Here is a 12,986-nt window from a genome sequence, read left to right on the forward strand (position 1 = left end):
CCCCTGCTGATCATGTGTTCTTAATTCTTTAGAAATGGGAAGAATTTGATGAAAACTATGCGTCTCTTGAAAAGGACCTGGAAATCCTTGTATCTACATTGCCCTCTGTGAGTTTGGTGGAAGAGACGGAGGAAAGATTAATGGAAAGGATTTCATTTTATCAGGTATTTTGCTTCCACTTAAGCCGTCAAAGTCATTGTCTGTAGCACTTTGTATTTTTATTGTGTTTTGGCTAAATTACTTGACTTTGAAGGTGAATGATTTGAATTGAAATGAAATATCATTCCTCACACAACTCACAGTGAGACATATTTGGGGAAACTGCAGATTTACTTGTGGGCTTCTTGACATAACCACATGTCTGACGTGGGGTCGGGACCTTGGTTTGAGTCCTGGCTGTCACTTATCACTTCGTCAACTTTCTGTCCCTAAGCCTCAGTGTCTTTATCTGTAGCATGTAGGTAATCAAGCTGGTGCTACCAGTCTCTGGAGGTGGATGTCAGTGGGTGTGGACATGAGCTAAAGTATGGGAAGAACTTTGTAAACCACGGGCCTCTGAACATATTTTTAGTTTTATGACAACAGTGAAGCCCTGACTGGACATAGCCTATGAGACAAACAATAATCTGTTACCTGCCACCAGCGTTATAAAGAGACTTCAAACTTGAAATTTTTTCTTGTGTAATGTTTGATATTGTTATTATCAAAGTCTCTATGTCTCAAATTTCAATGCCATAGAAAAGATAAAACCTTAAAATGGTTTTCAAGTGGTATTAAGAACATGACCAACAGATAAAAACGAGTTTTAAATATTTTCTGCAGAAACGGAAAATACTTAGTTTTAATTTTAGAATGTATGTGGTCAGAATCTGAGTTGTGCAGCTAGAGGTTGCTATCATATATCAACTTTAAAACTTCAAAGGCAGGTTTGTTGCCAGACCAGACCAAATGGAAGAAGAAAGCATGGAATACTTGGCAGGGTCCCACCATTCCTTGGAGGCACTTAAGCTCCTGTAAGGAACATTTTTCAGAGGCTGGAATGCTGTAGTTATGCTCTCTAGGTGTCTTGAAAGCTGCCATGGATGTCTTTGCCATTTTGTCATATTGAGTTGAACTCAGATAAAGCTGAGTCTTATGGGGGTGGGAAGCTGCTCTTTAATTCTTTGTTAGTCTAGGGGTGCAGAAGGTACCACCTGAACAGCTGAAAGAATGCAGCTGAAAACAGATCGGTTTTAAACCTTATTATATTAAGAAACAGTTCATATTAGCCAACCTGATAGAAGCCTGATTATTTCCCCAAGAGTAGCTGTATACCTTAAACTATAGCCTGTGATTCTGTTAAGTTAGAAATATTTTAAAAATCAAAATAATTGTTCTAAGACTTTTAAATACATTTGCCAGACTAAAAGAAGACAGATATCTAATCTAGTAAAGCCCATCTCACTGATAGCGTTCCTTAGGTCATTATCGTCTTCTGCGTCATGGAGAGGTTTGTGTGTATCTTGATCAGGGGACGTCTGTGGGCCGGGAATGTAGGGTCAGTCCGTTGCATGGCCTCTGGTGTTGAACAAACCATGTTCCAGTGCCGGTTGACACCTCATTGACCGAGTGACCAGTGCAGTCTGACTCCCGTGTATAAAATGGGAAAATTAAAACTTCTCAGTTATGAGGGCAACCCATGAAACAATAGCATTTCCATGTAACTGTAACAAAAGATATTTTGGAAAAAAAAAAAACCAAACTTCTCAGAGATGCTCTTAAGATGAAGTGTCTCACACTGAAGGCTTAGAAAATTAGAACCTTTTTTTTTTAAACTAATGTTGGACATTTTATTCTAGCCTGTGGACTCGGGCAGGCAGAAGGAGTTGCAGCTAGGAGTGGTGGAAAGGGCATTGGAGGTAGACTTTTTTATTAATTTTTTAAAAAGCTTAAGCTAATTGGAAAATAGCAAATGTTCTGTTTTGATCATAATTTATTTTTTAAGATTAAATTTCAGTAGCTGTCAGGATATGTGTCATTAGCTGAACCCAACTGCAGGAGATAATTGCCTTTAGACAGAGTTCTCTTCAGGGGGTCATTGCATTCACAGTTCTGAAGATTTTTTTTTTTTCATGAAATTGAATTAGCAATGTGTTGTTTTCATTTATTCTTCTAAAATCCTCTTCTCCCTCCTGAATCCTTATATCCAGAAGACTCTCAAAATGAGCTTTCCCCCCTACTGTTTGGGTCTAAAGGGTGATAAAGAAATGTTTTCTTATTGATCCCCTTCATACCTAGACCGCAATGTGAAATGCTTCCAGGTGCCCAGGCAGGAGAACGGAGATAAGGATCACTGAGTGGGTGGACAGTTGGAGGGCTGGTGGGGACAGTGGTGGAGGAGAACCCAGGAGAACAACCTCTTCCAAAGGAGCTTGCTAGAGCTTCCTGTTTTCCCCGAGTCATAGGAAATCTTGATTTCTATATAAAATTTCTTGATTTTCAGAATAAGCTTTAGGTCACACAAAACCTCTCTGGCAAGCTCAGTGTGCCCTGTAGACCATCACCTTTTTAGTTTCTAGGTGAAAGAAGTAACGATCAGGTCTAAATCTGTGAATTTTCATTTTATATTGCATGTATAATCTGTGCAGTAGAAATGCATTGGACACTCTCATTGTGGAAGATAATTAATAATCCATTAATCATGTTTGTTCAGCCAGACTGCAAGAGTCTTGAGGGTTTGGAGAGCGTTACTGTTTCTTCAGTAGCCTCTACTGTAGGTTTTTCATGAAGTATTTGTGAATTGACTGGCTGATTTAATTTTTAAATCATTCATTCTATGACTTTATTTTTATTAGCAAATAAAAAGGAACATCGATGAGAAGCATGCCCGGCTTTACCAGACTGTGAATGAAGGCAAACAGCTGGTGGTTTCCGTGAGCTGTCCTGAACTAGAGGGCCAGATTGCAAAACTGGAAGAGCAGTGGTTGTCCCTAAACAAAAAAATTGATCATGAACTACATAGACTGCAAACGCTTCTCAAGCATCTGCTCAGGTGTGGTTTCTTAGGGATTGATTGGCATCAGAAAAAGACCTCAGAGGGATTCTGCAGTCAACCAGATTTTACGTGCCGTCCCCCTGTTGTACGGTTTTTGACAGTCTAAAGCAGTTGAGTCCCTCTTCCAGGCTAAATGGGAACTAGAGTCTCTGATGCTAGTTTGCAAGACTCAGGATAATGTGTAAACAGTCCTGTGGAAACTAGGAATTATGTTATAAAATTATACACATGTTACCTTTATGCCATGATGTTGCTCTTTCCTACACTCTTCCAAAAAAATTTTTTTTTTTTTTCGGTACGCGGGTCTCTCACTGCTGTGGCCCCTCCCGTTGCGGAGCACAGGCTCCGGACGCGCAGGCCCAGCGGCCACGGCTCACGGGCCCAGCCGCTCCGTGGCATGTGGGATCTTCCCTGACCAGGGCACGAACCCGTGTCCCCTGCATCGGCAGGCGGACTCTCAACCACTGCGCCACCAGGGAAGCCCCCCAAACTTTTTTAAATCTTAAAAATAATTTTAGCTGATGGAATAGTTTGAAAAAGTCTTTGGAGTTCTTCAAAGAATTTTTTTGCTTTAACTGATCAAATCTTTAAAAAAAATTTTTTTTTTATTTTGTATTGAAGTATACTTGATTTACAATGTTGTGTTAGTTTCTGGTGTATATAGCAAAGTGATTCATAATACATGTTCAGTAATATATATTCAGTCATATATATATTCTTTTTCATATTCTTTTTCATATTCTTTTCCATTGTGGTTTAATAGGATACTGAATATAGTTCTGTGTGCTTTATAGCAGGACCTTGTTGTTTATCTATTTTATATATAGTAGTATGTATTTGTTAATCTCAAACTCCTAATTTATCCCTCCCCATCCCTTTCCCCTTTGCTGGCCGTAAGTTTGTTTTCTATGTCTGTGAGTCTGTTTCTGTATTGTAAATAAGTTCATTTTTATCATATTTTAGATTCCACATATAAGTGATATCATATGTGTTTGTCTTTCGCTTACTTCATTCTTGAAACCCTTGAAGAAGGTAGAAAACATAGAACACTTAACCTCATTCTCTTTCCCACCTCTTAGGGAGGCTGTCTTAACCTAGAGAAGTTTAGAAGTTACAAGAGGGACAGCATTTTGCTTGGATATTTTCATTCCATCAGATAAATATATTGGCATCCAGCCAATAGCAATTCGCTATTATACAACTTATACCAATGCTGATTATATTTTTACTGTACACAAATCTATAGAGGATGTTTGATGAATAAAAATAATTTCTGTCCTTACCTGTGGGTTTACTTTTGTATAGCTGTAGTAAACTTTTAAAAGACTATTTTAGACTTTAAAATGCCTCTTTGTTCTTGATTAGTCATTATAGAGTCGTAGAAAATGACAGGAGCATCAGATTTGGGACCTGGGATTAAACAGGGTATAATTCTTTAAAAAATCATGATTTTTCTGAATAATAGGATTGGTCAACACAAGAAAATAAATGGTGAAACAGAAGAAAATACACAGGGGATGCAATCGTTTCTAATTTCCTTTCTCTCCCACTTTGCTCCTATTAGTTATAACAGAGATTCAGATCAGTTAACCAAGTGGTTGGAATCTTCTCAGCAAACTCTGAACTACTGGAAAGAGCAGTCCCTCAATGTGTCTCAGGACTTGGACACAATCAGAAGCAACATAAACAATTTTTTTGTAAGTTGTAATACAATATGCTCAGGTAATTGTTGGTTAGAAAAAGATATCGGGGGAAAAGTAGGAGAGTTGGTGTGGTAGTTTCCATAATCATTTGTAGATAAGAGGTAAAACTTGGGCTAATAGCAGCTGCATTCTTCAAACTTAGAACTATTTATTTATACTATTGATTTATATGCTTATAATAATGATAAAGTATATTTTAAATTGACACTATAAAATATATATATATTTAAAACTTGCCCTGACATGGGGCATGTTTTACAAGTGCAGAAAATAACTCCCCTACCTGCCCCCTAAAACCTCACAGGATTATTAATTCATAAATGTTAGCTAATAAATACATGGTTTTAAATTGTTATATACAGAATTGATGTTTCTACTAGAATGTTATTGTTCTGTTGTTTTAAGGGGTTTTTTTTGAAGAAAAGAAAGTATTAATTTTGTGATATAAATTATACTTTGAGACCTTTTCGTCTTTTCCCTTAGTCTTTTCTCCATTTTTCATATTTTGTAGCTATGATTACTCACTTTGATATTAAAATATAAATATTTTTTAAATATACTTGGAAAAAACCTGTAAGTACCAGGAAAGATTTCAGATATTTTAGTTAAAAATTTGTTGTGTTTAGTTCATTTAATATGAACTTCAAAAAAAAATGAACATAGTGCTGTGTTCCGTATTTTCTTTTTATAGTTGATGATTTGTCTATTTTTAAAAATATTAATCCATTAGATTATAAGCCACTCAAGGGGCAGGAACTCCATCTCTTTTGTTCCCCACCATATATCAAATGCCTGGAATAGTGCCTGACACTTAGCAGGAAAAATGTGTGTGTGTGTGTGTGTTTGTGTGTGTGTGTGTGTGTGTGTGCGCTCACATGTGAGCACATATACACATGCATACATACACATATAAATATTTACTATTTGAATTGAATTCATTTATTTAGTTTTGGACTCTAACCAGTTATTCTGACTCTTAGTTACTCCATGCCTTATTTATTTATTTATTTATTATTTATTTATATTTATTTGTTTATTTATTTTTTTGGCTGTGTTGGGTCTTCGTTGCTGGGCGTGGGCTTTCTCTAGTTGCGGTGAGCCGGAGCTACTCTTCATTGCGGTGCGCGGGCTCCTCATTGCGGTGGTCGCAGAACACAGGCTCTAGGCGCGCAGGCTTCAGTAGTTGTGGCACGCGGGCTCAGTAGTTGTGGCTCATGGGCTCTAGAGCGCAGGCTCAGTAGTTGCGGTGCATGGGCTTAGTTGCTCTGCGGCATGTGGGATCTTCCCAGGCCAGGGTTCAAACCCATGTCCCCTGCATTAGCAGGAGGATTCTTAACCACTGCGCCACCAGGGAAGTCCTTCCATGACACATTTAAATTTTAAAAGTTTCTAAACTTTGAAACTGTTTCCTTTTAGGAGTTTTCAAAGGAACTTGATGAAAAGTCCTCCTTGAAAACTGCAGTTCTAAGTACTGGGAACCAACTTCTTCACCTGAAAGAAGCTGATACGGCGACACTGAGAGCTTCTTTAGCACAGTTTGAACAAAAGTGGACAGTGCTCATAACTCAACTTCCTGACATCCAAGAAAAACTTCACCAGGTAAGTAGTTAAAAACCCAGCATTTGAATTAGCATTCACTTGTTAGCTCACAACTCTTTTAAAATCATTTCTCTGACTCAGTAATTTTCACTGACACCACCTATCTTTTCTCTGGCACCACTGAATATAGGTCTTAATTACTGGACTCTCCTCCAGTGGGATCTTTCTTAAGAGAGAAATCAGGCTTAATTACTTTATTTCCCAGTTTATCTGCACCACTGTGTTAGTTTATGTGAAGGTCATTGTCATTGTTTTGGGATCACTTATTCTGAGCTTGAATGCTGGGTTAGTTTTTGTGAGTAACCTGCATAATTATGTGGTAAGACCTTTTATCAAACCAGGTATTATCTTAAGTGATGCCCTGATTCATTTTGTTAACTGCAGGTAATTAAATGGAAATCATTTTGATTTTGCAGCTTCAGATGGAGAAATTGCCATCTCGTAAAGCAATAACAGAAATGATTAACTGGATGAACGATGTGGAACATCAAACTGCAGATAAAGACTCTGAGCATTCACTGAGTTCTGCATCTCAAGTTAAAAATCTTCTTCACAAGTACAAGGTAATTATACAAAAAAGCCAGAAGCCTTTTCATTACATAAAGAAGGCAAGTCAGTTGGAAGGGAAATACTGAACAAAGAGGCATGGAGGATATTATTTAGAAAAACTAATTCTAAGGGTGGGGAATGGGATGGTGGATGATTCTAGAGAGAGGAGTTAGTGTACTTGCTCTTATTCTGCCCAGATTCCTTTGGTAGCTCCCATCACCACAGGACAGAATCCAAGCTTTTAACTGGCTCTGGCTCTTCATTTCCCCACATAAACCCTGGACTCTGCCTGAACCAAATCCTTTGCGGTCCCTCCACCGCCCCTGGCGCTCTCTTGCTCGTGCTTTTGCTTTTGTACGTGCTGTACCTTTGGCCTGGAATTCCAGTGTCCCGCTTTTAGCTGTAGGAATCTTCTTAGTCATCCTTCAAGAGTCAGTTCAAGTATCTTCTCATTTGGAAATCTACCCTGACTCTCCCAGCCAGATCAGTTTACTTTCCAGGATTAGGTGTCTCCATGGTGCTATCAATAGTTCCTGTCACCCGGTATTATAATTATTTTCTTACTTGCCTATCTCCCCACCTTGACTTAGCTTCTTGAGAGCAGGGGCTCCTCCTTTACCTCCCTGAAACAGCACACCTAGCCCAACACCTGGCATCCAATAGGTGTTAAGTAAATGTTCTTTGGATAAGAGAATACGTAAGGAAAAGTTGATATCCTTCTACAAGTAGATAGGGATGTGGCCTTCTCCATGATATTTGATTTCAAGTAGATTTAACTAACATTTAACAAGCCACGCACAAACACTTATTGTGTGCCGGGCAAGGTGTTCGCCACTAGGAACACAAAGATGAATGAAGACTCCGGTCATTGCTTTCCAAGACCTCGTAAGCTAATGGATGTAGCCTCTGGTAGGCAGAAGATGAATGGCTTAATCACAAAGCATGGTATTAGCAAGGATTTCCTTTTTATGTCCTATCCCATCCTAACTTCAGTGAGTAGTACAATCTGTAGAGGGCCTATGTTTATTTTTCTCACAGGCCCTAGTAACCTAGCACATAGTTTTACCCTTGGATGTCTGCTATGGGGGTGCTGGAACTTGCCAGAATAAACCCAACAAGTATCAGCCTTAACAGAAACATGCTTGGCCCTGGGAGGGTTTAGGATTGCTCTAGAACTTAAAGTCCTCCAAACGGGGAGGCCTAGACCGTCCGTAGAGGGACAGAGAAGCTGCCTAAACTGGCAGAGCTCCTTAAAGGTGTCCTGGGTTTTCTGGGAGAGTCTTTTTTTTTTTTTTTTTTTTTTTTTTTTTTGTGGTACGCGGGCCTCTCACTGCCGTGGCCTCTCCCGTTGCGGAGCACAGGCTCCGGATGCGCAGGCTCAGCGGCCATGGCTCACGGTCCCAGCCGCTCGGCGTCATGTGGGATCCTCCCGGACCGGGTCACGAACCCACGTCCCCTGCATCGGCAGGCGGACTCCCAACCACTGCGCCACCAGGGAAGCCCTCTGGGAGAGTCTTAACTTCAGACTTCCCGTCCTGTCATTTCCATGAGCCCACAGGATGGCTCTGAATTCCAGTGGAGCTCTCAGGAAGCCTCTCAAAGGAACCCTTTGTCAGACTCTGGGTCTTGATTTTGGTTCCTGTGATGCAACTACCATACATGGTACCGTACATCTTTGACTTTTCAGTCTGTTTGAAAGCGGTGAGTCTCTCTGTTCCCAGGAATGTGTAATTCCCCAAAAGACTCTCCAGGCAAATAAAGCAGATGCATGGTGGGGTTGGGGGAGGGTAGAACATAACTCCAGACAGGTGCCCTTGATTACTGGGTGGGAGCCTGGCGCCCCCTACAGTGCACCAAAGGAGAGGTCCAGTTCATCTGCTTCAGTTCAGGCTTTGGTGGTTTAATTTTGTTTTCTTTGTTCATTTTAGGAGTTTAGAATGGAAATGGACTATAAACAATGGATAGTTGACTTTGTTAACCAGTCATTACTTCAGTTAAGCACCTGTGATGTGGAAAGTAAGCGCTATGAGAGAACAGAGTTTGCAGAGCATCTCGGAGAGATGAACCGCCAATGGCACCGGGTCCATGGAACACTGAATGGAAAGGTGAGCTCATGGTCACAGCTTGATGTATGATTTAGCCTTTGCAAAATACCACTTTCTGAAAAATTTTAAAGGACATTTGTGGGACCTCCCTGTTGGTCCACTGGTTAAGACTCCACACTCCACTGCAGGGGGCATGGGTTCAATCCCTGGTCGGGGAACTAATATCCTGCATACTGCATGGAGTGGCCAAAAAAAATTAATTAAAAAAAACAAAAAGACATTTGTCTGATTAACTTACAGTTAAACCTAGTAATCATCTCAATTCTAGCCCCTTTTAAATCCTGTCCTCCATTGGTGCATATAAGAGTCGGAAATAGCTTTTATATTTCTTTGCGATTTCTTAGTGGGAAATTGACTTAGGCAAGTGAAGAGGAGAAATGTTATTTAAGAAGATGTCGAGTATTACATGAGGCTACTAAATGGTCAGAAGTTTCGACATTTTCTGTGAAAGTAGGTGTTAAAAAGCAGCAAAGCTATTTCAGCTTTAGAAAGATTATAAAAAGGAAGAAAAATGTATATGGCTTCTTGGTAGATTTTCATTCCATGACCGAAAAGATTAAGCACACTTATTCTTGGGAAAACATTTAATATTTATATACAATAGTGAAACTTGGTTGATTTCTTTATTGTGTGGGGAATGCATACAAATAAGACCTGATGGACAAAGAACATGAGCAGATAATTCACAAAAGAGAAAATTATAATTGGCAAATAAATATGGAAAGGTTACCACTTTAATTGTCAGACGTTTGAAATAAACATTAATAACATTATACACTTACTAAATTAGAAAAACTTCAGATAAAGATAAAAGCCCAAGACTTTCACATTCGTACATTGCAGATAATGGCTTACATACCCTTTTGGAAAGCATTCAGAAAATTTCAAGAACCATAATAATCATCTTACCTCTTAACCCAGCAGTCCACTTCTTTTACATTTATTTAAGTAGACAGTCCTTCAAAAAGGAAAAGATATGTGCACCAAGTGTTCAATTCAACATTATTTATTCGGGTGAAAAATGTGGGCTGCCTGAATTTCCAACTCGAGAGAAATAGTTAATCAAATTATATGGTGTCCATTGGATGAAATACTGGGCAGCAAGTCATGACATAGAAAGCGCCTATGGCATATGAAAAGAAGTATAAAACATTATATATACTATGATTGTAACCTAATAAACATTGTAAGCATTAGAAATGAGAAGAATCACAGACGTTTAAAAAATATTACTTTATTAAATTGATGCATTATTTGTGATATTCTTTATATTGACAGTTTTTAAGTGAGTCTAATGAAGAGAGTCTGGGGGAAAAAAATTTCTTAAGCTTTACATATATCAATAGATGATGCAATGAAAAAATGTTGAGTGTTAGCAACATGATTTTGTTTTGTACAGATATTGTGGAACTCCAGAGCAGCCAGCTTTCTTATCAGGTTAGCTTTCATTTCAAATGTTAGATTTTTTTAAAAAAGGAGAAAATAATTCATATTTCCTGACTTATGAATCTTTATTCTGAAAGTTCTTGGGAAATCTTGTGCAAAACGTTAGAAATCTGAGAAGAAACAAAATTATCCTATTAAAAATGACATATCACGACATTTACATTTTAAACATGTGGTTTAAAATAAGAAAATTTTATTCTTATTCATAACTGATAGATACAACAATTAGAACAACTTTTGGAAAGTATCACTGAGAATGAAAACAAAATACAGATTCTGAACAACTGGATGGAGGCACAAGAGGAGAGACTGAACACTTTACAAAAACCTGAAAGTGTGATCTCGGTGCAGAAGACACTCCTGGATTGTCAGGTGAGAAGACACACAGCACCTGTCCAGTGTGGCTTGGTCAGGCTGTTAGTTACCACACCTGCCCCAGGGAGTAGGGCAAGCTGCTATAGTTTCTGAGGGTTCTCCTCAAAGCCCCCAGCTACTTAACTTTCTTCTATAAAATAGATGTGTCCATGTGTTTTACAGAATTGCAAAATGCTGTTTTTAAATGACAAACAGATGTATTTTCATGGTTATTGTAGTTCTTAAGAGATTTGAATGCTACTCCTAAGAAAAAAATGTTGGGAGTTCCCTGGCCATCCAGTGGTTAGGATTCAGTGCTTTCACTGCTGTGGCCTGGGTTCAGTCCCTGGTTGGGGAACTAAGATCTCACAAGCCGCACGGTGCAGCCAAAAAAAAAAAAAAATGTTCCACGGGAATTTTGATTTAGATGTTTTCCAGTTTTTGTGTTTTTATTAATTTCTCCAGTATTTACAAAATTACTCTGAAGTCTCCATGATTTTTAGTATTTCTTTTTGTTTCTTCAGAGGAAAATGGTTTTATTTTACCTACTGTGTAATGTGTTCTCAAAGGACTACTTTTCCCTCAGAACCACTGTCTAAATCCCATTTGGTCTAGAGCATGTTGGCTGTGCCCTTTTTTCATTCAGTCATCATTTGCCAGGTCACGTGGTCTTTGAGGTGCCCTCACCCAAACGTGGGTTTACTCCTCCCTCCCCACCGCCCTGCTTGTGTCACTCCTGTTGAGAGCAGTTCCACTGTCCCTCGCTGTAGACGGCCCAGGTTATGTGGGTTCTGCACCGCCTACAGGAAGGCATGGCGCTTCTCACTGTTGGGGCTGGAAAGTCGGCTCAGACCCCTGTTCTACTTAGAAGGTTACAGAATGATACTGGATATAGTATATGGGCATCAACACCTCCATAAGAGATCTTTTCAGATGGTCGTATCCTGTTTCTAACTACCCACTAGCCATTTCCATTTTAGAGTGTTTACAGCCACCTCCTGACTGTAAGCTCAGTGCTCTAGCACCCCCAGCCGGCCGCCCTGCTTTCACCTGAGTGCTAAGTTACTCAGACGTGGGATGTCATCACTATTTTCCAGATGGGAAAATGCAGACTTGGCAGTTTGATGACTTAATGCTTGGTCCAACAGCCAGTACAGGGCAGACGTGGAATGGAGACTATATCTCCTAGACTCTTTCTACTATACCATGATGATAAGGACTTGCTACCTAGACTCTTCTAAAATCTAGAGCCATGTAATAATGGAAAGTATTGTAAAACCTCATTTTGTAATATTGTAAATTTATATTACAAAATTTCACTGTAAAACTTGAATTGAGAGTGTGATATGATTAAAATGTCTTCTGTGTAACGTTATTAAATTATATACTCTATTGGCATTATTACTTGAAAAGTGCAGACTCCTACCTCTTACCCCTTATTAATTGTTTTGTAATATTGTGCACCTTTTCCTCTTGCCCTTCCAGGATATAGAAAATCAACTTGCAATTAAATCCAAAGCATTGGATGAATTGAGACAAAGTTACCTGACTTCAGAGAGTGGGACAATGCCATTGCTGGAAGATACAGCATCCAGAATTGATGAGTTATTTCAAAAGAAAACCAGTGTTATCAACCAGGTACTAGAATTCATTTACAGCGTACTATTTCTCTCCACGTATCCTTCTTTTATCTTATTTCTTGTTTCATAATGGACACTCGCTCCATACCAAAAACTGAAAAGTTGCTGTGAAAACTACTGAAGTGAAGTAGAGAAAAACATTTCAGATCTCTCTTATTTTTTTCCTTCACTGGATACTCAGAGGCAAAGCCACCAAATTCCCACATCCTTGGCATGCTAGAAGTCCACCTGGTTATCTTTGTTTTGTCTAATGTACTCACAGACACAAAAATGTCTCCACCCCCAGCCCCAAACCCAACAGAGCATCTGGCGTTGTTTCTTGGCCAGATATACAGGAGCAGTTATGAAGAAGCAGCTCAGATTCCCCACACCCAGGGAGATGCCTCAGGGAGGGCGTGATCCTATCGCATGTAGCCTCTATTAAGCTAGAAGCATGGTCAGCATAGGGAAAACTCCAGAGGTGGGGAGAAACAGCATGTGGTGAGGAGAAAGCATAGAAGACTGTGGAAGACGTCTGATAATTGTATGAAAGGCATGTCAAAGTCTGCATTTACCC

The 12,986-nt window shown here is 39.3% G+C and overlaps 2 protein-coding genes across 2 annotated transcripts in view; one reads left to right on the plus strand and one right to left on the minus strand.

The window, feature by feature from the left end:
• The window catches only part of SYNE2 (spectrin repeat containing nuclear envelope protein 2), a 317,234-nt gene that overhangs the window by 233,209 nt on the left and 71,039 nt on the right, over nt 1-12,986 (plus strand). The window contains 8 exon segments of the mRNA XM_032621163.1: nt 33-164; nt 2,835-3,031; nt 4,599-4,731; nt 6,154-6,336; nt 6,753-6,899; nt 8,814-8,990; nt 10,653-10,808; nt 12,276-12,428. Of these exon segments, the coding sequence (XP_032477054.1) occupies nt 33-164; nt 2,835-3,031; nt 4,599-4,731; nt 6,154-6,336; nt 6,753-6,899; nt 8,814-8,990; nt 10,653-10,808; nt 12,276-12,428 (1,278 nt within the window).
• The window catches only part of ESR2 (estrogen receptor 2), a 183,141-nt gene that overhangs the window by 42,567 nt on the left and 127,588 nt on the right, over nt 1-12,986 (minus strand). The gene's annotated exons all lie outside the window — the stretch shown is intronic.

Source organism: Phocoena sinus, chromosome 2 (assembly GCF_008692025.1).
Source record: "Phocoena sinus isolate mPhoSin1 chromosome 2, mPhoSin1.pri, whole genome shotgun sequence".
Lineage (NCBI taxonomy): Eukaryota > Metazoa > Chordata > Mammalia > Artiodactyla > Phocoenidae > Phocoena > Phocoena sinus.